The 26,389-nt window shown below is 31.8% G+C and overlaps 1 protein-coding gene and 1 long non-coding RNA gene across 14 annotated transcripts in view; one reads left to right on the forward strand and one right to left on the reverse strand.

The window, feature by feature from the left end:
- inpp4b (inositol polyphosphate-4-phosphatase type II B) overlaps nucleotides 1-26,389 on the forward strand; it is a 142,709-nt gene that overhangs the window by 112,739 nt on the left and 3,581 nt on the right. For 10 of the 13 annotated variants that reach the window (XM_077605740.1, XM_077605735.1, XM_077605736.1 and 7 more), the window contains 9 exons: nucleotides 567-815; nucleotides 2,138-2,276; nucleotides 3,574-3,749; nucleotides 4,871-4,994; nucleotides 5,089-5,242; nucleotides 6,328-6,468; nucleotides 6,552-6,649; nucleotides 6,729-6,841; nucleotides 7,790-7,944. In XM_077605740.1, coding sequence (XP_077461866.1) covers nucleotides 567-815; nucleotides 2,138-2,276; nucleotides 3,574-3,749; nucleotides 4,871-4,994; nucleotides 5,089-5,242; nucleotides 6,328-6,468; nucleotides 6,552-6,649; nucleotides 6,729-6,841; nucleotides 7,790-7,944 — 1,349 coding nt within the window. Of the gene's footprint in view, nucleotides 1-566; nucleotides 816-2,137; nucleotides 2,277-3,573; nucleotides 3,750-4,870; nucleotides 4,995-5,088; nucleotides 5,243-6,327; nucleotides 6,469-6,551; nucleotides 6,650-6,728; nucleotides 6,842-7,789; nucleotides 7,945-26,389 lie in introns of those variants that run through there. The other 3 variants (XM_077605739.1, XM_077605741.1, XM_077605746.1) reach the window with 2 other exon arrangements.
- Nucleotides 17,701-19,050, reverse strand: LOC144077773 (uncharacterized). Its single transcript, XR_013301091.1, has 2 exons — nucleotides 18,126-19,050; nucleotides 17,701-17,911 (listed from the first exon to the last, which is right to left on the reverse strand). It is a non-coding gene; the product is annotated as an uncharacterized LOC144077773 (long non-coding RNA).

The following is a 26,389-nucleotide window of genomic DNA, read 5'->3' on the forward strand; positions in this document are numbered from 1 at the left end:
AAATAATAATACTAATCGTTTTTTACATTACATATATTGCATTAAAAAAAGGAAAAAAATGGTTTTGTAATATTTAGACCCCCAAAACTGATACTTTCAGACACAAAAAAACTAATAACTAAATTGGCCCTCCAAAAGCCTTCAAAATACATGTTTAAAAAAAATCATGTTATCCCCCCCCAAAAAAAACATATTTCAACAACCCAATTGTCCCTCCATGACGAGAACAAGTTTTTATTGAAAGCGCGATGACCTTGGCGCCCGCTGTTCCCGTCGGATCTCTCCACCGTAATTGCATCGCCGCCGCCATGAATCGAAGGGGGTGGGGCTTTTATCCCTTCCGCCCCACTGGAAAAGGGGGCGGGGGGGTTTATTGTTGTGTTCTTTATGAACGCCGCCGCCATCAAAGCGGGGACGCTCCTCCGAGACGCGGCCCGCCCGAGTAATTGACTCGTTTGTTGATGTCTTTAATCACCTTGGCGTCGGCGGGCGTCGCCTGGAAATTCCAGAGGACCCCAAACAACCTGGCAACCACGTGTCCCCCCCCCCCCTTGTGTGTCTTACAGACGGAGCAATTTGTCCACACCCTCAAGGACGAGTTGGTGAAGTCCGCCCTGCTGGCGCTGCACGCCGCCCGGCCGGGTTACGTTTCCGACAACCAGCGGGGCGGCGACCCCGCCTCCGTCGGGACGGCGTCGCCGTCACCCTCACCCGACGATAACGGCGAGGTCACGGCCCGCGACGACGATGGCGGCGACGGGAAGCGAGGACGAGACGCCATCCCGCAGCACAAAGAGTACGACGAGGAGGAATGGGCAAGTTTTAACAGTAAAATTCGATTTTATGACAGGAATGTTACACATTTTAGGGGAATAATATAAGGTTTGTCATTTTAAAAATAATTTGTTTTAATAAAACTACCGTATTTTCACGACAATTCGGCGCATCGTATTTTTAGCCGCAGTGTCAATAACGAGTGCTATTTCTGTATTTTACACACACAAAGGACGCACCGTTTTTAAAGACGCAGCCAGGCATGGCATATATATATTATATGGATGATTATCGAACCGTAATAGCGCGGTCTACGGAAGCAGACGCTATTTCCGCTGCGCAGTGACTGCTGGGATATATAGTCCTTTTGTCAATACACCCAGGTTGACGGCTGCGATAACTTTGCACTAATAGTACCAATATACTACAACAGTTCGGTTGTACTTTATTTAGCCATTTTACAATGTACTCACATCATCATCACCCACAAAACCATCAAAGTCCTCATTTTTTGTGTCCGAATTGAACAATTGTCCATCGAAAACGCTGAGTTTAATACGTTCGTCCAGGCGGCCACAATCCATTCGCAAATAGTTACGCTAGCTAGTAGCTAGCGTAACTATTCCAAGGCTGTCTTCCATGGTTCGCAACTGTGTTGATGCCGATCGCCAGGCCACAATCCGTTCGCAAATAGTAGCTAGCTAGTGTTGATACCGATCGCCAGGCCACAATCTATTGGGTGTATTGACAAAAAAAACTATATATCCCAGCAGTCACTACGCAGTACTTTATCTACGGGAAAATAGTAGAGTCGGGGGCTGCTTGCCGTAGTTGTCCTATCGACTGATTTATTTTATTTTATCGTGATAAGAATTTTAGTATTGGTCCATATATAAAGCGCACTGATTATAAGGCGCCCTGTCTATTTTGGAGAAAATTTAAGACTTTTATGTGCGCCTTATAGTCGTGAAAATACGGTAGATTCATGTCATTAGAAAAGTCCATATTGGAAATATTTCTAGTTATGAAGACAGTGGGAAATTTAGTCACAGTAAAAGGGGATTTTTACAACAAAAATATATTGGAATAATACAAAAATAAATGTATGGATAACAACTTTATAAAGAACAGACAGAAATTTATAATTTCTTTCATCATAACGTACACATTACGTTCCAAGAAAAAAAAGTCCAGTTTCAAACTTGATTTCTGATTTGTTTGGGGTGAAAAAATGAACTGTTATTAAAATGAAGTCCCATTTTTTACAAAAACAACAAAAAGATGAAGTATTATATAACAGTTCCAATATTGATGTTTAAATGTCAAGTTGCTTGGCTTTTGTGTGATTGTTGGACTGTTTCAGGACAGAATTTGGGCCAGCGTGGCCAAGCGCCTCAACTGCGTGGTGGCCATGGTGGATCAGCTGACCGAGCGGGCCGGCGCCGGAATCGGAACCGACGACCACAACCAACTGGCCGACGTCATCACCTCGCACAACCCACGTAAGGCAACTAACTAACTAGCAGTACAAGAATCCTTCCCAAAAATCCGTCAATTTCCCCAAGACAATACTGCGCTCTGTCGGCGACTAAGAGAATTACAAAAACAGCCTTTTCTGCAGACTTCAACATTTGCACTCTTGACACCAAAGACATAAAAAATACATTAGACAGAAAAGAAAAAAAGCATTGATCATTTATTATAAAACGTCACATTTGAAAAAGAATGAAGTAGCGCAAATGAGCTTTTTTAAAGGTCAATTATTGCTCGATTATGGCGTTTTACTTAGCCCGAAATCACTAGTTTGCAATTTTTCCCCCGCTATTAATTATTTTAACAAAAGACTATAAAATGATTTTAAAAAATCATTAATTAATAATTATTTTTTTACAAATAATAATATAATTAAAAAAAATAATTATTTAAAAAAATATAATAAAATGTTTTATTAATTATTTAAAAAAAAAATATAATAAAATATGTTTTTACAAATAATCAATTATTGTAAATAAATTACATAATAAAATATATATTTTTAAATAATTAATAAAATATATAATATTTTTTAAGTTCATAAAAATGTGAAAATTCACATTGAAACTCATAAGCAGAAGCCACTTTTGCTACAAGGACTCAGCACCGAAGAAAATTATTTTTATTTTTAAAAGTTCATAAGAATGTGAAAATCCACGCTGAAACTCCACTCAGCACTGGAAAAAAAAAAGTTATAATAGGGGTGACCCTACTTAGATTTTTCAATTATCGCGGCCACGTCTGGTCTACATTAACTGCCATATTCGAAGGATTACTGTATTTTACTTTATATATCTTTTCATTTTATTTGACATATATTAGTTTGTTCTTTACACAAGATTCTTATCAAATGTCCATGTGCTCAAACTAAGCACAATCGTGGCCTCCGTCAATGTTTCGGCGGCCCCTGACTTTGACTAAAAATGTCATTTAAACAGAACATTGGTGCCCTTTTGGGTCTCTATGAAGTTTATTGGTAACTTGTCAGGTAAAAATGGTAAAAGTTTACATAGATGGCTAAACTGGGGTATGCGGCTCAATTCCACGGATGTCATTTGCGATTCATTCAGTCTCATTTCACAAAGTCCTTCCCCAAACGCGTCGTCCTCTCCTCCAACGTAATTTCACGGGGCGTTTAATGACCCGCCGTTAAGTGCGAATCATCTATTATGCACCGCGGCGGCGTATAAACACTCGCCCTTGAGACGCCCGCGGAAAAGAGGCGCTAAGCGCTAAAGAACTGACACTGACTTTTCTTGGGCGCAGAGGGCGACTGGCGGGAGCAGCTGCGTCCCCTGGTGGCCAGGCTGAAGGAGTGCGTGACTCGGGTGGTGGACAAGGCCAAGAGGGCCGTGACCTTTGTGCTCCTGCAGGAGGCCGCCTGCGGCGTCCCCATGGGGGTCCTCGTCCAACAGAGAAGAGATGTCGTTTTCAGTCAGGCTGTAAGTCAACAAGATTTTTATTTTGTGCGGTAATCCCTCGAATATTGCGGCTTCACGACATTGTGGATTTTTAGTGAAGTAAAAAAAAAAAAAATTGAAAATGAGGCGAAAATGGGAACCTTGTATTGGGAATGTGGCAACTGGATTTAAAGGGCAAGTTTTTGTTAAAAAAATAAGAAATATTTGTGATTTTTTTCAAATGCTAATGTGTGGTTAGAATGTAACATGTATAAGGACATGGGATTTTGCATTTTATTTTTGGGTAAAAATGGGAAAATTTCGGTCCCTGCCAATGTTCCCTCTAAGCTGCGCGCGTGCGCAATTGCGTACTACTCTCGTCTTCTCCGCGCAGCAGCAATCATATGGCGCGCACAAAATAAAATCCATTTTTTTCGTCTTTCCTCATGATGGCGCCGTTCATGCAGCAGCCAGTGGCAGTAGCTCTGTCCGCTCTTATGTTTTTTCGTGTTCTACAGCCCTTCTGTCTTTTTTAAAATTACATTTTAATATTTCTTAATACATTCCTTTTTACTTTACTGTGAAAATAGAAGAACAAGTGGTGAAATCGGGTGAGAACTGTCTAAATCTGCTGTGTGTGGTTGTGTGTGTGCGTGCGTGCGTGTGTGTCTAGTATGTGTGATCGTTTGTCTTCAACCTACACAATGGACTATAGTAAATGGAAATTAGCCCTCGGCTACAATCCTACAATGATGATGTCGCTCACACTGGTACTCAGTGTGCTCAGGGAGGTTGTCTTTCTGCCCAGACAAACAAAAAAATAAGAGGGAACATTGGTCCCTGCAATATTTTATGAATACAGTAATCCCTCGATTATCACGTCTTCACTTATCGCGAGTTCACTACTTTTTTTCCACTATTAATTATTATTATAATTTTTTTAAAGTTCATAAAAAGGACTAAATCCACGCTGAAACTCACAAGCGGAAGCCACTCCCCTGACCCTACTTTGCGGTTTTTCATTTATCGCGGCTTTGTCTGGTCTACATTAACCGCAATAATCGAGGGATTACTGTATATATGAATATTCTTTTATAAATGGATAGATGTTGACGTGAAAATGTTTTGAATTCTTTGTTTGTGTGCGTGTGGCGGCCCACCAGCTGGCAGTGTTGTCCTGCGGTTTCGTCATGCGACTCTACGCTGGAATGCAGGACAAAGGTTTCCTGAGGCAGCTCCACCTGGTGGGCCTGGTGGCCCAGTTCGAGAGCCTGCTCAGCACCCACAGTGAGTTGCCCAGTCGCCCCCCCAACAGCGACACCCCCGCCGACCACCGCCGGGCCACGGGCGCAGTACGCTTCAGTCGTGTCTTGTCCTTTTGCCAACGCACCGCGGGCGCCGTTCCAAGGCGAGGAGATCGGCATGCTGGAGGACATGGAAGTGGGCGTGGCCGACCTTCGCAGGGTGGTTTTCAAGGTCACCCGTGCCCGGACCGACCACCCCGGTGACCTTCAGCCCGTGGTGCGAGGCAGACGGTGAGAGCACGAAATGTCGCATGTTGCCTTGAGATGCAAATTTGCTTTGTTCTTTGAAATAAGACATACCTCAAATTTGGCGCCCGACCTCAAATTCCGGGAAGTTTTCTTAATGCAGAACCGAGGCCGTTTGATTTGGAGATACGGGCAAACTCGTAACTCAAAGGTCTTGCTCGCGTCTTTATTTCACGCGTATCTCAAAACAATTTGAGGAAAACTCGTGAGCCAAAGTGATAGGTTTATTATTAGGTATACAGACGCTCCCCTACTTACGAACATCCGACTTACGAACAACGGTACATACGAACATGTCTGCAAATTGCGTTTATGTCGAAAAATGTTCCTAAGTTCGATTTTGTATTGCGTAAGTTGCGTAAATTGCGTAAGTTGCGTAAGTGCGTGACGTATCTCCAGTGTGCAAAGAACCTTTTTCATTTTTATCATGAAATATCTCGTGCAGCCATTATTCAATATGGTTGGTGAAATGCGAAATGCTTCTAGTGAGGGAGTTGCAAGGAAGAGGCAAGCCATTTCATTTGAAACCAGTGGCAATAATAACGAAGCTTGATGCGTGAGATTTGTGAGCGTTGCACGGTCATACAACTTGAATCGTTCGACCGTCAGTACCATTTATAAACATAAAGATCGAGCAGCAGGACCCAAATATTGAACGTTGTACAAAGTTTGCAAATCAATTGAATGATGCCATACAGTGCTACCGCATCATTTATGATGAAAAAAAGAAGAAAACTGTGCAATCGTCGTTAGATCGCTTCTTTCGGCCACTTTCTAATACATAAATCTCTCTCTATACAGTACTGTACATATTCTCTCCATTTTATTAAATGTTTTTTTCAGTACAAACCAATGTGTGTTACTTATACAAGCCTTAAACATACAAATGCACTTATATAAACCTTCAATATACTTATATAGGCCTTAAACATAAATTATAATACCAAATATAGCACTGAATCAACTTACAAACAAATTCAACTTATGAACAATCGCTCGGAACTTAACTCGTTCGTAAGTAGGGGAGCGTCTGTATATGGAAATGTCAAAAGCTGGATTGTCGTCCCCAGGGACAACTTCACGGTAGAGGTCCCGCTTCCGGGCCCCGCCTTCCAGAACATGCCGGAGGAAATCAAGGAGGGCCGGCCCCTGCGCGTCTGCCCCGTGCTTTTCAACGTCGGCATCAACGAGCAGCAAACCATCGCCGAGAGGTCAGATAAAGGTCAAATTAAAAAAATATATATATATAAAAAAACTAGCACACTGTAAAAAATGGTGCATTTTTTTTCACCAGGTTTGGAGACATTTCCCTCCAGGAGAGAATCAACCAGAACAACTTTGCCACACTGGAGTGTTATTACCAAACGCTGAGCGAAAAGGTGCCACGCGAATGTAGGTTCGGCTTATCGGCGAGGTGCGGACAGAGTCTGAATCTGGCTGATTGTTTTTTTTTTTTTTGGCGTCAAAACAGGTCTACCGTGTTTCCAAAGTCAGGGCGATGTCAAGGAACTACTTGAAAGCCTGGGACAGAATGTAATCGCCAAGAGGAGGAAGAATGTGGAGATTCTTTGGAGCGCGGCGGCGGTAAGCGCCGGCCGACCTTCCCGCTCCCCCTTGGGACGCGTAACTATGCCACTTGGATGTCTAAACAAACTCCTCCCTGCATGAAAAAAATGTCAAGTGTTGAAATGTTGTTGATAAAGAAAACTGTAGGGAATGCCGTGGGAGGAGCCAAAGATTGGACTCGAGGAAGAATTGTGTGAATTTCAAAATAATAATAATGACAATTCCATATACAGTGGTGCCTCGAGATACGAGCTTAATGCATTCCGGGACTGAGCTCGTATGTCGATTTACTCGTAACTCAAACGAACGTTTCCCATTGAAATGAACTAAAAACTAATTAATTCCTTTTTAACCCTCTGAAAAAAACGCCCAATACAGGATATTGGATTGTAAAAACATTTTTATTTGTTCTAATTGGCCATCTATTAAAAAAGTAACAAATAACTAGTGGTTTAATAGTACTAAAATATGTTTAACAGTACTAAAATCAGACCTTTTGCACGGCAACGCGCTCATAACATAAACAAATGGAAATGAACTTGGATTACGATGCAGACACTCAAAAATAAGTTGAATCTAACCTTACACTTAACTTAATTCTAATTTAGTTTTAAATTTTGATACCTTTCTTGGCTCTATTGGCCCCGCCTCCACCCTGACTTTCAGATGCAACCTATCGAGGGTTGTTTGCTTTTGTCTTCCCTTCAAAATATTCCCAAAATGATGCACACAAATGTCCTCACAATAGGATAACGCACGACCACTTGCTAACGAGAAGTAGCATATACTCCTCTCGTATTAGCGATCAAGCTCCGCCATTCGAACTGACTAACAGGAAATTTTACTCGTATCTCAAATTGCTCGTATGTCAGGGCACTCGTATAACGAGGTACCACTGTACTCAGGTAAAAGTAGTCACCCCCCAGAAAAACGAGAGCGCGTACTAAAGCTGACGAATTTGTCCAGATTTGCCGACGCGTGAACGGCATCAGGTTCACCAGCTGCAAAAGTGCCAAAGACCGGACGTCCATGTCCGTCACGCTGGAGCAGTGCGCCCTCCTGCGCGACGAGCACCAGCTCAGCAAGGACTTCTTCATCCGCGCTCTGGACTGCATGCGCAGGTGAGCCCTTCCGTCTTTCCGCTTCACGTGCAATCGGACGTCTATCGCTGTCAATAGCAGCCAATCGATTCGACTCCGTCCACACTCAAACCCTTCTTGTCGCTCGCCTCCATTGCCACTCCCACATGCGGTTTTCCTTAGCTACAAAACCTGCGCCGATGCCGTGCAATTTGAAAACCGCTAGCCGCCCAATCCAAGATGGCCGCCAGTTTTTAAAGAAAAAAAGCCTTACTATATTATGTTGTTTTTTAAAGAAAAAAAGCCTTATTGTACTATGTCGTCTTTTAAGAAAAAAAGCCTTACTATACTGTCGTTTTTTTTTTTTTTGAAAAAAGCCTTACTATACTATGTCGTTTTTTTTTTTTTTAGAAAAAAGCCTTACTATACTATGTCGTTTTTTAAAAAGAAAAAATACCTTACTATACTATGTCGTTTTTAAGAAAAAAAAGCCTTACTATAATATGTCGTTTTTTTTAAAGCCTTACTATAATACTATGTCGTTTTTTAAGAAAAAAACCTTACTATACTATGTCATTTTTTAAGAAAAAAAAGCCTTACTGTACTATGTCGTCTTTTAAGAAAAAAAGCCTTACTATACTATGTCGTTTTTTTTTTTGAAAAAGCCTTACTATACTATGTCATTTTTTAAGTAAAAAAGCCTTAATATACTATGTCTTTTTAAAGAAAAAAGCCTTACTATACTGTGTCGTTTTTTAGGAAAAAAAGCCTTACTATACTATGTCGTTTTTTAAAGAAAAAAAAAAGCCTTACTATACTATGTCGTTTTATTTAAAGAAAAAAAGCCTTACTATACTATGTCGTTTTTTTTTGTTGAAAAAAAGCCTTACTATAATACTATGTCGTATTTTAAGAAAAAAAGCCTTACTATACTATGTCATTTTTAAGTAAAAAAGCCTTAATATCCTATGTCGTTTTTTTATGAAAAAAAAGCCTTACTATACTATGTCGTTTTTTTTTAGAAAAAAAGCCTTACTATACTATGTCGTTTTTTTTTTAGAAAAAAAAGCCTTACTATACTATGTCGTTTTTTTAAGCAAAAAAGCCTTACTATACTATGTCATTTTTAAGTAAAAAAGCCTTACTATACTATGTCGTTTTTTTTAGAAAAAAAAGCCTTACTATACTATGTTGTTTTTTAAGAAAAAAAGCCTTACTATACTATGTCATTTTTAAGTAAAAAAGCCTTACTATACTATGTCGTTTTTTAAGAAAGAAAGCCTTACTATACTATGTCGTTTTTTTAGGGAAAAAAAGCCTTACTATACTATGTCGTTTTTTAAAGAAAAAAGCCTTACTATACTATGTCATTTTTTTGAGAAAAAAAGCCTTACTATACTATGTCGTCTTTTAAGTAAAAAAGCCTTAATATACTATGTCTTTTTTAAGAAAAAAGCCTTACTATACTATGTCGTTTTTTTAGGGAAAAAAAGCCTTACTATACTATGTCGTTTTTTAAAGAAAAAAGCCTTACTATAATATGTCGTTTTTTAAAGAAAAAAGCCTTACTATACTATGTCGTTTTTTTAAGAAAAAAGCCTTACTATACTATGTCATTTTTTTGAGAAAAAAAGCCTTACTATACTATGTCATTTTTTAAGTAAAAAAGCCTTAATATACTATGTCTTTTTTAAGAAAAAAGCCTTACTATACTGTGTCGTTTTTTAGGAAAAAAAGCCTTACTATACTATGTCGTTTTTTAAAGAAAAAAGCCTTACTATACTATGTCATTTTTATTTTTTTGAGAAAAAAAGCCTCACTATACTATGTCGTCTTTTAAGAAAAAAAGCCTTACTATACTATGTCGTTTTTTAAAAAGAAAAAATACCTTACTATACTATGTCGTTTTTAAGAAAAAAAAGCCTTACTATAATATGTCGTTTTTTTTAAAGCCTTACTATAATACTATGTCGTTTTTTAAGAAAAAAGCCTTACTATACTATGTCATTTTTTAAGAAAAAAAAGCCTTACTGTACTATGTCGTCTTTTAAGAAAAAAAGCCTTACTATACTATGTCGTTTTTTTAGGGAAAAAAAGCCTTACTATACTATGTCGTTTTTTAAAGAAAAAAGCCTTACTATACTATGTCGTTTTTTAAAGAAAAAAGCCTTACTATACTATGTCATTTTTTTGAGAAAAAAAGCCTTACTATACTATGTCGTTTTTTAAGAAAAAAAGCCTTACTATACTATGTCGTTTTTTTAGGGAAAAAAAGCCTTACTATACTATGTCGTTTTTTAAAGAAAAAAGCCTTACTATACTATGTCGTTTTTTAAAGAAAAAAGCCTAACTATACTATGTTGTTTTTTAAAGAAAAAAGCCTTACTATACTATGTCATTTTTTTGAGAAAAAAAGCCTTACTATACTATGTCGTTTTTTAAGAAAAAAAGCCTTACTATACTATGTCGTTTTTTTAGGGAAAAAAAGCCTTACTATACTATGTCGTTTTTTAAAGAAAAAAAAAAGCCTTACTATACTATGTCGTTTTTTAAAGAAAAAAGCCTTACTATACTATGTCATTTTTTTTGAGAAAAAAAGCCTTACTATACTATGTCGTCTTTTAAGTAAAAAAGCCTTAATATACTATGTCTTTTTTAAAGAAAAAAGCCTTACTATACTATGTCGTTTTTTAAAGAAAAAAGCCTAACTATACTATGTCGTTTTTTAAAGAAAAAAGCCTTACTATACTATGTCATTTTTTTGAGAAAAAAAGCCTTACTATACTATGTCGTTTTTTAAGAAAAAAAGCCTTACTATACTATGTCGTTTTTTTAGGGAAAAAAAGCCTTACTATACTATGTCGTTTTTTAAAGAAAAAAAAAAGCCTTACTATACTATGTCGTTTTTTAAAGAAAAAAGCCTTACTATACTATGTCATTTTTTTTAGAAAAAAAGCCTTACTATACTATGTCGTCTTTTAAGTAAAAAAGCCTTAATATACTATGTCTTTTTTAAGAAAAAAGCCTTACTATACTGTGTCGTTTTTTAGGAAAAAAAGCCTTACTATACTATGTCGTTTTTTTAGGGAAAAAAAGCCTTACTATACTATGTCATTTTTAAGTAAAAAAGCCTTACTATACTATGTCGTTTTTTAAGAAAAAAAGCCTTACTATACTATGTCGTTTTTTTAGGGAAAAAAAGCCTTACTATACTATGTCGTTTTTTAAAGAAAAAAGCCTTACTATACTATGTCGTTTTTTAAAGAAAAAAGCCTTACTATACTATGTCATTTTTTTTGAGAAAAAAAGCCTTACTATACTATGTCGTCTTTTAAGTAAAAAAGCCTTAATATACTATGTCTTTTTTAAGAAAAAAGCCTTACTATAATATGTCGTTTTTTTTAAAGCCTTACTATAATACTATGTCGTTTTTTAAGAAAAAAGCCTTACTATACTATGTCATTTTTTAAGAAAAAAAAGCCTTACTGTACTATGTCGTCTTTTAAGAAAAAAAGCCTTACTATACTATGTCGTTTTTTTTTTTGAAAAAGCCTTACTATACTATGTCATTTTTTAAGTAAAAAAGCCTTAATATACTATGTCTTTTTTAAGAAAAAAGCCTTACTATACTGTCGTTTTTTAGGGAAAAAAGCCTTACTATACTATGTCGTTTTTTAAAGAAAAAAAAGCCTTACTATACTATGTCGTTTTTTTAAAGAAAAAAAGCCTTACTATACTATGTCGTTTTTTTTTGTTGAAAAAAAGCCTTACTATAATACTATGTCGTCTTTTAAGAAAAAAAGCCTTACTATACTATGTCATTTTTAAGTAAAAAAGCCTTAATATCCTATGTCGTTTTTTTATGAAAAAAAAGCCTTACTATACTACTATACTATGTCGTTTTTTTAGGGAAAAAAAGCCTTACTATACTATGTCGTTTTTTAAAGAAAAAAGCCTTACTATACTATGTCGTTTTTTAAAGAAAAAAGCCTTACTATACTATGTCATTTTTTTTGAGAAAAAAAGCCTTACTATACTATGTCGTCTTTTAAGTAAAAAAGCCTTAATATACTATGTCTTTTTTAAGAAAAAAGCCTTACTATACTATGTCATTTTTTTTTGAAAAAAAGCCTTACTATACTATGTCATTTTTAAGTAAAAAAGCCTTACTATACTATGTCGTTTTTTAAGAAAAAAAGCCTTACTATACTATGTCGTTTTTTTAGGGAAAAAAAGCCTTACTATACTATGTCGTTTTTTAAAGAAAAAAGCCTTACTATACTATGTCGTTTTTTAAAGAAAAAAGCCTTACTATACTATGTCATTTTTTTTGAGAAAAAAGCCTTACTATACTATGTCGTCTTTTAAGTAAAAAAGCCTTAATATACTATGTCTTTTTTAAGAAAAAAGCCTTACTATACTGTGTCGTTTTTTAGGAAAAAAAGCCTTACTATACTATGTCGTTTTTTTAGGGAAAAAAAGCCTTACTATACTATGTCATTTTTAAGTAAAAGAGCCTTACTATACTATGTCGTTTTTTAAGAAAAAAAGCCTTACTATACTATGTCGTTTTTTTAGGGAAAAAAAGCCTTACTATACTATGTCGTTTTTTAAAGAAAAAAGCCTTACTATACTATGTCGTTTTTTAAAGAAAAAAGCCTTACTATACTATGTCATTTTTTTGAGAAAAAAAGCCTTACTATACTATGTCATTTTTAAGTTAAAAAGCCTTATATACTATGTCATTTTTTAAGAAAAAAAGACTTACTATACTATGTCGTTTTTTTAGGGGAAAAAAGCCTTACTATACTATGTCGTTTTTTAAAGAAAAAAGCCTTACTATACTATGTCGTTTTTTAAAGAAAAAAGCCTTACTATACTATGTCATTTTTTTGAGAAAAAAAGCCTTACTATACTATGTCGTCTTTTAAGTAAAAAAGCCTTAATATACTATGTCTTTTTTAAGAAAAAAGCCTTACTATACTGTGCCGTTTTTTAGGAAAAAAAGCCTTACTATACTACGTCGTTTTTTTAGGGAAACAAAGCCTTACTATACTATGTCGTTTTTTAAAGAAAAAAGCCTTACTGTACTATGTCGTTTTTTAAAGAAAAAAGCCTAACTATACTATGTCGTTTTTTAAAGAAAAAAGCCTTACTATACTATGTCATTTTTTTGAGAAAAAAAGCCTTACTATACTATGTCGTTTTTTAAGAAAAAAAGCCTTACTATACTATGTCGTTTTTTTAGGGAAAAAAAGCCTTACTATACTATGTCGTTTTTTAAAGAAAAAAAAAAGCCTTACTATACTATGTCGTTTTTTAAAGAAAAAAGCCTTACTATACTATGTCATTTTTTTGAGAAAAAAAGCCTTACTATACTATGTCGTCTTTTAAGTAAAAAAGCCTTAATATACTATGTCTTTTTTAAGAAAAAAGCCTTACTATACTGTGTCGTTTTTTAGGAAAAAAAGCCTTACTATACTATGTCGTTTTTTTAGGGAAAAAAAGCCTTACTATACTATGTCATTTTTAAGTAAAAAAGCCTTACTATACTATGTCGTTTTTTAAGAAAAAAAGCCTTACTATACTATGTCGTTTTTTTAGGGAAAAAAAGCCTTACTATACTATGTCGTTTTTTAAAGAAAAAAGCCTTACTATACTATGTCGTTTTTTAAAGAAAAAAGCCTTACTATACTATGTCTTTTTTAAGAAAAAAGCCTTACTATAATATGTCGTTTTTTTTAAAGCCTTACTATAATACTATGTCGTTTTTTAAGAAAAAAGCCTTACTATACTATGTCATTTTTTAAGAAAAAAAAGCCTTACTGTACTATGTCGTCTTTTAAGAAAAAAAGCCTTACTATACTATGTCGTTTTTTTTTTTAAAAAGCCTTACTATACTATGTCATTTTTTAAGTAAAAAAGCCTTAATATACTATGCCTTTTTTAAGAAAAAAGCCTTACTATACTGTGTCGTTTTTTAGGGAAAAAAGCCTTACTATACTATGTCGTTTTTTAAAGAAAAAAAAAGCCTTACTATACTATGTCGTTTTTTTAAAGAAAAAAAGCCTTACTATACTATGTCGTTTTTTTTTTGTTGAAAAAAAGCCTTACTATAATACTATGTCGTCTTTTAAGAAAAAAAGCCTTACTATACTATGTCATTTTTAAGTAAAATAGCCTTAATATCCTATGTTGTTTTTTTATGAAAAAAAAGCCTTACTATACTATGTCGTTTTTTTTTAGAAAAAAAGCCTTACTATACTATGTCGTTTTTTTTAGAAAAAAAAGCCTTACTATACTATGTCATTTTTTTAAGAAAAAAAGCCTTACTATACTATGTCATTTTTAAGTAAAAAAGCCTTACTATACTATGTCGTTTTTTAAAGAAAAAAGCCTTACTATACTATGTCGTTTTTTAGTGAAAAAAAGCCTTACTATACTATGTCGTTTTTTAAAGAAAAAAGCCTTACTATACTATGTCGTTTTTTAAAGAAAAAAGCCTTACTATACTATGTCATTTTTTTGAGAAAAAAAGCCTTACTATACTATGTCGTCTTTTAAGTAAAAAAGCCTTAATATACTATGTCTTTTTTTAAGAAAAAAGCCTTACTATACTATGTCGTTTTTTAAAGAAAAAAAAGCCTTACTATACTGTCGTTTTTTTAAAGAAAAAAAGCCTTACTATACTATGTCGTTTTTTTTTTGTTGAAAAAAAGCCTTACTATAATACTATGTCGTCTTTTAAGAAAAAAAGCCTTACTATACTATGTCATTTTTAAGTAAAAAAGCCTTAATATCCTATGTCGTTTTTTTATGAAAAAAAAGCCTTACTATACTATGTCGTTTTTTTTTAGAAAAAAAGCCTTACTATACTATGTCGTTTTTTTTAGAAAAAAAAGCCTTACTATACTATGTCATTTTTTAAGAAAAAAAGCCTTACTATACTATGTCATTTTTAAGTAAAAAAGCCTTACTATACTATGTCGTTTTTTTTAGAAAAAAAAGCCTTACTATACTATGTCGTTTTTTAAGAAAAAAAGCCTTACTATACTATGTCATTTTTAAGTAAAAAAGCCTTACTATACTATGTCGTTTTTTAAGAAAAAAAGCCTTACTATACTATGTCGTTTTTTTAGGGAAAAAAAGCCTTACTATACTATGTCGTTTTTTAAAGAAAAAAGCCTTACTATACTATGTCGTTTTTTAAAGAAAAAAGCCTTACTATACTATGTCATTTTTTTGAGAAAAAAAGCCTTACTATACTATGTCGTTTTTTAAGAAAAAAAGCCTTACTATACTATGTCGTTTTTTTAGGGAAAAAAGCCTTACTATACTATGTCGTTTTTTAAAGAAAAAAGCCTTACTATACTATGTCGTTTTTTAAAGAAAAAAGCCTTACTATACTATGTCATTTTTTGAGAAAAAAAGCCTTACTATACTATGTCGTCTTTTAAGTAAAAAAGCCTTAATATACTATGTCTTTTTAAAGAAAAAAGCCTTACTATACTGTGTCGTTTTTTAGGAAAAAAAGCCTTACTATACTATGTCGTTTTTTTAGGGAAAAAAAGCCTTACTATACTATGTCATTTTTAAGTAAAAAAGCCTTACTATACTATCTCGTTTTTTAAGAAAAAAAGCCTTACTATACTATGTCGTTTTTTTAGGGAAAAAAAGCCTTACTATACTATGTCGTTTTTTAAAGAAAAAAGCCTTACTATACTATGTCGTTTTTTAAAGAAAAAAGCCTTACTATACTATGTCATTTTTTTGAGAAAAAAAGCCTTACTATACTATGTCATTTTTAAGTAAAAAAGCCTTACTATACTATGTCATTTTTTAAGAAAAAAAGCCTTACTATACTATGTCGTTTTTTTAGGGAAAAAAAGCCTTACTATACTATGTCGTTTTTTAAAGAAAAAAGCCTTACTATACTATGTCGTTTTTTAAAGAAAAAAGCCTTACTATACTATGTCGTTTTTTTTGGGAAAAAAAGCCTTACTATACTATGTCGTTTTTTAAAGAAAAAAGCCTTACTATACTATGTCGTTTTTTAAAGAAAAAAGCCTTACTATACTATGTCATTTTTTTTGAGAAAAAAAGCCTTACTATACTATGTCGTCTTTTAAGTAAAAAAGCCTTAATATACTATGTCTTTTTTAAGAAAAAAGCCTTACTATACTATGTCATTTTTTTTTTGAAAAAAAGCCTTACTATACTATGTCATTTTTAAGTAAAAAAGCCTTACTATACTATGTCGTTTTTTAAGAAAAAAAGCCTTACTATACTATGTCGTTTTTTTAGGGAAAAAAAGCCTTACTATACTATGTCGTTTTTTAAAGAAAAAAGCCTTACTATACTATGTCGTTTTTTAAAGAAAAAAGCCTTACTATACTATGTCATTTTTTTGAGAAAAAAGCCTTACTATACTATGTCGTCTTTTAAGTAAAAAAGCCTTAATATACTATGTCTTTTTAAAGAAAAAAGCCTTACTATACTGTGTCGTTTTTTAGGAAAAAAAGCCTTACTATACTATGTCGTTTTTTTAGGGAAAAAAAGCCTTACTATACTATGTCATTTTTAAATAAAAGAGCCTTACTATACTATGTCGTTTTTTAAGAAAAAAAGCCTTACTATACTATGTCGTTTTTTTAGGGAAAAAAAGCCTTACTATACTATGTCGTTTTTTTAAAGAAAAAAGCCTTACTATACTATGTCGTTTTTTAAAGAAAAAAGCCTTACTATACTATGTCATTTTTTTGAGAAAAAAAGCCTTACTATACTATGTCATTTTTAAGTAAAAAAGCCTTACTATACTATGTCATTTTTTAAGAAAAAAAGCCTTACTATACTATGTCGTTTTTTTAGGGAAAAAAAGCCTTACTATACTATGTCGTTTTTTAAAGAAAAAAGCCTTACTATACTATGTCGTTTTTTAAAGAAAAAAGCCTTACTATACTATGTCATTTTTTTGAGAAAAAAAGCCTTACTATACTATGTCGTCTTTTAAGTAAAAAAGCCTTAATATACTATGTCTTTTTTAAGAAAAAAGCCTTACTATACTGTGTCGTTTTTTAGGAAAAAAAGCCTTACTATACTACGTCGTTTTTTTAGGGAAAAAAAGCCTTACTATACTATGTCGTTTTTTAAAGAAAAAAGCCTTACTATACTATGTCGTTTTTTAAAGAAAAAAGCCTAACTATACTATGTCGTTTTTTAAAGAAAAAAGCCTTACTATACTATGTCATTTTTTTGAGAAAAAAAGCCTTACTATATACTATGTCGTTTTTTAAGAAAAAAAGCCTTACTATACTATGTCGTTTTTTTAGGGAAAAAAAGCCTTACTATACTATGTCGTTTTTTAAAGAAAAAAAAAAGCCTTACTATACTATGTCGTTTTTTAAAGAAAAAAGCCTTACTATACTATGTCATTTTTTTGAGAAAAAAAGCCTTACTATACTATGTCGTCTTTTAAGTAAAAAAGCCTTAATATACTATGTCTTTTTTAAGAAAAAAGCCTTACTATACTGTGTCGTTTTTTAGGAAAAAAAGCCTTACTATACTATGTCGTTTTTTTAGGGAAAAAAAGCCTTACTATACTATGTCATTTTTAAGTAAAAAAGCCTTACTATACTATGTCGTTTTTTAAGAAAAAAAGCCTTACTATACTATGTCGTTTTTTTAGGGAAAAAAAGCCTTACTATACTATGTCGTTTTTTAAAGAAAAAAGCCTTACTATACTATGTCGTTTTTTAAAGAAAAAAGCCTTACTATACTATGTCATTTTTTTTGAGAAAAAAAGCCTTACTATACTATGTCGTCTTTTAAGTAAAAAAGCCTTAATATACTATGTCTTTTTTAAGAAAAAAGCCTTACTATAATATGTCGTTTTTTTTAAAGCCTTACTATAATACTATGTCGTTTTTTAAGAAAAAAGCCTTACTATACTATGTCATTTTTTAAGAAAAAAAAGCCTTACTGTACTATGTCGTCTTTTAAGAAAAAAAGCCTTACTATACTATGTCGTTTTTTTTTTGAAAAAGCCTTACTATACTATGTCATTTTTTAAGTAAAAAAGCCTTAATATACTATGCCTTTTTTAAGAAAAAAGCCTTACTATACTGTGTCGTTTTTTAGGGAAAAAAGCCTTACTATACTATGTCGTTTTTTAAAGAAAAAAAAAAGCCTTACTATACTATGTCGTTTTTTTAAAGAAAAAAAGCCTTACTATACTATGTCGTTTTTTTTTTGTTGAAAAAAAGCCTTACTATAATACTATGTCGTCTTTTAAGAAAAAAAGCCTTACTATACTATGTCATTTTTAAGTAAAATAGCCTTAATATCCTATGTCGTTTTTTTATGAAAAAAAAGCCTTACTATACTATGTCGTTTTTTTTTAGAAAAAAAGCCTTACTATACTATGTCGTTTTTTTTAGAAAAAAAAGCCTTACTATACTATGTCATTTTTTTAAGAAAAAAAGCCTTACTATACTATGTCATTTTTAAGTAAAAAAGCCTTACTATACTATGTCGTTTTTTAAAGAAAAAAGCCTTACTATACTATGTCGTTTTTTAGGGAAAAAAAGCCTTACTATACTATGTCGTTTTTTAAAGAAAAAAGCCTTACTATACTATGTCGTTTTTTAAAGAAAAAAGCCTTACTATACTATGTCATTTTTTTGAGAAAAAAAGCCTTACTATAATATGTCGTTTTTTAAGAAAAAAAAGCCTTACTATACTATGTCGTTTTTTTAGGGAAAAAAAGCCTTACTATACTATGTCGTTTTTTAAAGAAAAAAGCCTTACTATACTATGTCGTTTTTTAAAGAAAAAAGCCTTACTATACTATGTCATTTTTTTGAGAAAAAAAGCCTTACTATACTATGTCGTCTTTTAAGTAAAAAAGCCTTAATATACTATGTCTTTTTTAAGAAAAAAGCCTTACTATACTGTGTCGTTTTTTAGGAAAAAAAGCCTTACTATACTATGTCGTTTTTTTAGGGAAAAAAAGCCTTACTATACTATGTCATTTTTAAGTAAAAAAGCCTTACTATACTATGTCGTTTTTTAAGAAAAAAAGCCTTACTATACTATGTCGTTTTTTTAGGGAAAAAAAGCCTTACTATACTATGTCGTTTTTTAAAGAAAAAAGCCTTATTATACTATGTCGTTTTTTAAAGAAAAAAGCCTTACTATACTATGTCATTTTTTTGAGAAAAAAAGCCTTACTATACTATGTCGTTTTTTAAGAAAAAAAAGCCTTACTATACTATGTCGTTTTTTTAGGGAAAAAAAGCCTTACTATACTATGTCGTTTTTTAAAGAAAAAAGCCTTACTATACTATGTCATTTTTAAGTAAAAAAGCCTTACTATACTATGTCGTTTTTTAAGAAAAAAAGCCTTACTATACTATGTCGTTTTTTTAGGGAAAAAAAGCCTTACTATACTATGTCGTTTTTTAAAGAAAAAAGCCTTATTATACTATGTCGTTTTTTAAAGAAAAAAGCCTTACTATACTATGTCATTTTTTTTAGAAAAAAAGCCTTACTATACTATGTCGTTTTTTAAGAAAAAAAAGCCTTACTATACTATGTCGTTTTTTTAGGGAAAAAAAGCCTTACTATACTATGTCGTTTTTTAAAGAAAAAAGCCTTACTATACTATGTCGTTTTTTAAAGAAAAAAGCCTTACTATACTATGTCATTTTTTTGAGAAAAAAAGCCTTACTATACTATGTCGTCTTTTAAGTAAAAAAGCCTTAATATACTATGTCTTTTTTAAGAAAAAAGCCTTACTATACTATGTCGTTTTTTAAAGAAAAAAAAAAGCCTTACTATACTATGTCGTTTTTTTAAAGAAAAAAAGCCTTACTATACTATGTCGTTTTTTTTTTGTTGAAAAAAAGCCTTACTATAATACTATGTCGTCTTTTAAGAAAAAAAGCCTTACTATACTATGTCATTTTTAAGTAAAAAAGCCTTAATATCCTATGTCGTTTTTTTATGAAAAAAAAGCCTTACTATACTATGTCGTTTTTTTTTAGAAAAAAAGCCTTACTATACTATGTCGTTTTTTTTAGAAAAAAAAGCCTTACTATACTATGTCATTTTTTAAGAAAAAAAGCCTTACTATACTATGTCATTTTTAAGTAAAAAAGCCTTACTATACTATGTCGTTTTTTTTAGAAAAAAAAGCCTTACTATACTATGTCGTTTTTTAAGAAAAAAAGCCTTACTATACTATGTCATTTTTAAGTAAAAAAGCCTTACTATACTATGTCGTTTTTTAAGAAAAAAAGCCTTACTATACTATGTCGTTTTTTTAGGGAAAAAAAGCCTTACTATACTATGTCGTTTTTTAAAGAAAAAAGCCTTACTATACTATGTCGTTTTTTAAAGAAAAAAGCCTTACTATACTATGTCATTTTTTTGAGAAAAAAAGCCTTACTATACTATGTCGTTTTTTAAGAAAAAAAGCCTTACTATACTATGTCGTTTTTTTAGGGAAAAAAAGCCTTACTATACTATGTCGTTTTTTAAAGAAAAAAGCCTTACTATACTATGTCGTTTTTTAAAGAAAAAAGCCTTACTATACTATGTCATTTTTTGAGAAAAAAAGCCTTACTATACTATGTCGTCTTTTAAGTAAAAAAGCCTTAATATACTATGTCTTTTTTAAGAAAAAAGCCTTACTATACTGTGTCGTTTTTTAGGAAAAAAAGCCTTACTATACTATGTCGTTTTTTTAGGGAAAAAAAGCCTTACTATACTATGTCATTTTTAAGTAAAAAAAGCCTTACTATACTATCTCGTTTTTTAAGAAAAAAAGCCTTACTATACTATGTCGTTTTTTTAGGGAAAAAAAGCCTTACTATACTATGTCGTTTTTTAAAGAAAAAAGCCTTACTATACTATGTCGTTTTTTTAAAGAAAAAAGCCTTACTATACTATGTCATTTTTTTGAGAAAAAAAGCCTTACTATACTATGTCATTTTTAAGTAAAAAAGCCTTACTATACTATGTCATTTTTTAAGAAAAAAAGCCTTACTATACTATGTCGTTTTTTTAGGGAAAAAAAGCCTTACTATACTATGTCGTTTTTTAAAGAAAAAAGCCTTACTATACTATGTCGTTTTTTAAAGAAAAAAGCCTTACTATACTATGTCATTTTTTTGAGAAAAAAGGCCTTACTATACTATGTCGTCTTTTAAGTAAAAAAGCCTTAATATACTATGTCTTTTTTAAGAAAAAAGCCTTACTATACTGTGTCGTTTTTTAGGAAAAAAAGCCTTACTATACTATGTCGTTTTTTTAGGGAAAAAAAGCCTTACTATACTATGTCATTTTTTAAAGAAAAAAGCCTTACTATACTATGTCATTTTTTTTTGAAAAAAAGCCTTACTATACTATGTCATTTTTAAGTAAAAAAGCCTTACTATACTATGTCGTTTTTTAAGAAAAAAAGCCTTACTATACTATGTCGTTTTTTTAGGGAAAAAAAGCCTTACTATACTATGTCGTTTTTTAAAGAAAAAAGCCTTACTATACTATGTCATTTTTTTGAGAAAAAAGCCTTACTATACTATGTCGTCTTTTAAGTAAAAAAGCCTTAATATACTATGTCTTTTTTAAGAAAAAAGCCTTACTATACTGTGTCGTTTTTTAGGAAAAAAAGCCTTACTATACTATGTCGTTTTTTTAGGGAAAAAAAGCCTTACTATACTATGTCATTTTTAAGTAAAAAAGCCTTACTATACTATGTCGTTTTTTAAGAAAAAAAGCCTTACTATACTATGTCGTTTTTTTAGGGAAAAAAAACCTTACTATACTATGTCGTTTTTTAAAGAAAAAAGCCTTACTATACTATGTCGTTTTTTAAAGAAAAAAGCCTTACTATACTATGTCATTTTTTTGAGAAAAAAAGCCTTACTATACTATGTCATTTTTAAGTAAAAAAGCCTTACTATATTATGTCATTTTTTAAGAAAAAAAGCCTTACTATACTATGTCGTTTTTTTAGGGAAAAAAAGCCTTACTATACTATGTCGTTTTTTAAAGAAAAAAGCCTTACTATAATATGTCGTTTTTTAAAGAAAAAAGCCTTACTATACTATGTCATTTTTTTGAGAAAAAAAGCCTTACTATACTATGTCGTCTTTTAAGTAAAAAAGCCTTAATATACTATGTCTTTTTTAAGAAAAAAGCCTTACTATACTGTGTCGTTTTTTAGGAAAAAAAGCCTTACTATACTACGTCGTTTTTTAGGGAAAAAAAGCCTTACTATACTATGTCGTTTTTTAAAGAAAAAAGCCTTACTATACTATGTCATTTTTTTTTTTAAAAAAGCCTTACTATACTATGTCATTTTTAAGTAAAAAAGCCTTACTATACTATGTCGTTTTTTAAGAAAAAAAGCCTTACTATACTATGTCGTTTTTTTAGGGAAAAAAAGCCTTACTATACTATGTCGTTTTTTAAAGAAAAAAGCCTTACTATACTATGTCGTTTTTTAAAGAAAAAAGCCTTACTATACTATGTCATTTTTTTGAGAAAAAAAGCCTTACTATACTATGTCATTTTTTAAGTAAAAAAGCCTTAATATACTATGTCTTTTTTAAGAAAAAAGCCTTACTATACTGTGTCGTTTTTTAGGAAAAAAAGCCTTACTATACTATGTCGTTTTTTTTTTAAGAAAAAAAGCCTTACTATACTATGTCGGTTTTTTTTGTTGAAAAAAAGCCTTACTATAATACTATGTCGTCTTTTAAGAAAAAAAGCCTTACTATACTATGTCATTTTTAAGTAAAAAAGCCTTAATATACTATGTCGTTTTTTAATGAAAAAAAAGCCTTACTATACTATGTCGTTTTTTTTAGAAAAAAAGCCTTACTATACTATGTCGTTTTTTTAGGGGGAAAAAGCCTTACTATACTATGTCGTTTTTTAAAGAAAAAAGCCTTACTATACTATGTCATTTTTTAAAGAAAAAAGCCTTACTATACTATGTCATTTTTTTGAGAAAAAAAGCCTTACTATACTATGTCGTCTTTTAAGAAAAAAAGCCTTACTATACTATGTCGTTTTTTAAAAAGAAAAAATACCTTACTATACTATGTCGTTTTTAAGAAAAAAAAGCCTTACTATAATATGTCGTTTTTTTTAAAGCCTTACTATAATACTATGTCGTTTTTTAAGAAAAAAAAGCCTTACTGTACTATGTCGTCTTTTAAGAAAAAAAGCCTTACTATACTATGTCATTTTTTAAGTAAAAAAGCCTTAATATACTATGTCTTTTTTAAGAAAAAAGCCTTACTATACTGTGTCGTTTTTTAGGAAAAAAAGCCTTACTATACTATGTCGTTTTTTAAAGAAAAAAAAAAGCCTTACTATACTATGTCGTTTTATTTAAAGAAAAAAAGCCTTACTATACTATGTCGTTTTTTTGTTGTTGAAAAAAAGCCTTACTATAATACTATGTCGTCTTTTAAGAAAAAAAGCCTTACTATACTATGTCATTTTTAAGTAAAAAAGCCTTACTATACTATGTCGTTTTTTTAGGGAAAAAAAGCCTTACTATACTATGTCGTTTTTTAAAGAAAAAAGCCTTACTATATTATGTCGTTTTTTAAGGAAAAAAGCCTTACTATACTATGTCATTTTTTTGAGAAAAAAAGCCTTACTATACTATGTCGTCTTTTAAGAAAAAAAGCCTTACTATACTATGTCGTTTTTTTTTAGAAAAAAGCCTTACTATACTATGTCGTTTTTTAAAAAGAAAAAATACCTTACTATACTATGTCGTTTTTAAGAAAAAAAAGCCTTACTATAATACTATGTCGTTTTTTAAGAAAAAAGCCTCACTATACTATGTCGTTTTTTAAGGAAAAAAAACCTTACTATACTATGTCGTTTTTAAGAAAAAATATATATGTCAGGTTTTTTTTTAAAAACTATTACTATACTAAGGCTTTTTTTCTTAAAAAACGACATAGTATTATAGTAAGGCTTTTTTTCTTAAAAAACGACATAGTATTATAGTAAGGCTTTTTTTCTAAAAAAACAACAACGACATAGTATAGTAAGGCTTTTTTCCTTAAAAAGACGACATAGTACAGTAAGGCTTTTTTTGTTAAAAACGACATAGTATAGTAAGGTTTTTTTTCTTCTTAAAAAACGACATAGTATAGTGAGGCTTTTTTTCTTAAGACGACATAGTACAGTAAGGCTTTTTTTTTCTTAAGACGACATAGTACAGTAAGGCTTTTTTTCTTAAAAAAAACGACATAGTATAGTAAGGCTTTTTTTTCGTAAAATCGACATAGAATAGTAAGGGTTTTTCTTTTTAAAAAGAGACCATGTATAGTAAAGCTTTTTATTAAACAATTACATGTATAGCAAGACTTTAAAAAAAGACCATGCTTGGTAGGCTGATTGGACACACTAAATTGCCCCTAGGCATGATCGGTTGTCTGTTGTCTCTTCATGCTCTGCGATCGGCTGGCCACAGATACAGGGTGTCCTCCGCCTCTGGCCTAGAGACAGCTGGGATAGGCTCAAGTAAAAGACCACAATCCTAATGAGGATACAGCGGTTCAGAAGATGAGACACGCATGTATGTATGCATGCATACATATGTATGTATGCATGCATACGTACGTATGCATGCATACGTACGTATGCATGCATACGTACGTATGCATGCATACATACGTACGTAAGCATGCATACCTACGTATGTATGCATGCATACATATGTATGCATGCATACATATGTATGCATGCATACATATGTATGTATGCATACATATGTATGTATGCATACATACGTAGGTATGCATGCTTACGTACGTATGTATGCATGCATACATATGTATGCATGCATACATATGTATGCATGCATACATAAGTAGGTATGCATGCTTACGTACGTATGTATGCATGCATACATACATATGTATGTATGTATGCATGCATACATACATACATATGTATGTATGCATGCATACATACATACATATGTATGTATGCATACATACATACATATGTATGTATGTATGCATGCATACATACATATGTATGTATGTATGCATGCATACATACATACATATGTATGTATGCATGCATACATACGTACGTAAGCATGCATACCTACTTATGTATGCATGCATACATATGTATGCATGCATACATATGTATGCATGCATACATACGTACGTAAGCATGCATACCTACGTATGTATGCATACATACATATGTATGCATGCATACATATGTATGCATGCATACATATGTATGTATGCATACATATGTATGTATGCATACATACGTAGGTATGCATGCTTACGTACGTATGTATGCATGCATACATATGTATGCATGCATACATATGTATGCATGCATACATAAGTAGGTATGCATGCTTACGTACGTATGTATGCATGCATACATACATATGTATGTATGTATGCATGCATACATACATACATATGTATGTATGCATGCATACATACATACATATGTATGTATGCATACATACATACATATGTATGTATGTATGCATGCATACATACATATGTATGTATGTATGCATGCATACATACATACATATGTATGTATGTATGCATACATACATACATATGTATGTATGTATGCATACATACGTAGGTATGCATGCTTACATACGTACGTATGTATACATGCATACCTACGTATGTATGCATGCATACATACATACCTATGTATGTATGCATGCATACATACCTATGTATGTATGTATGCATGCATACATACCTATGTATGTATGTATGCATGCATACATACCTATGTATGTATGCATGCATACATACATACATACATACATACATACATACATACATATGTATGTATGTATGCATACATACATACATACATACATACATACATATGTATGTATGTATGTATGCATACATACATATGTATGTATGTATGCATACATACATACATACATACATATGTATGTATGCATACATACATACGTATGTATGTATGCATACATACCTATGTATGTATGCATGCATACATACCTGTGTATGTATGCATGCATACATACCTGTGTATGTATGCATGCATACATACCTGTGTATGTATGCATGCATACATACCTGTGTATGTATGCATGCATACATACCTGTGTATGTATGCATGCATACATGCCTGTGTATGTATGCATGCATACATGCCTGTGTATGTATGCATGCATACATGCCTGTGTATGTATGCATGCATACATGCCTGTGTATGTATGCATGCATACATGCCTGTGTATGTATGCATGCATACATAGGTATGTATGCATGCATACATAGGTATGTATGCATGCATACATAGGTATGTATGCATGCATGCATACATAGGTATGTATGCATGCATGCATACATACATAGGTATGTATGCATGCATGCATACATACATACATAGGTATGTATGCATGCATGCATACATACATAGG

This window comes from Stigmatopora argus, chromosome 7, assembly GCF_051989625.1.
Source record: "Stigmatopora argus isolate UIUO_Sarg chromosome 7, RoL_Sarg_1.0, whole genome shotgun sequence".
In the NCBI taxonomy this organism is placed as follows: Eukaryota; Metazoa; Chordata; class Actinopteri; order Syngnathiformes; family Syngnathidae; genus Stigmatopora; species Stigmatopora argus.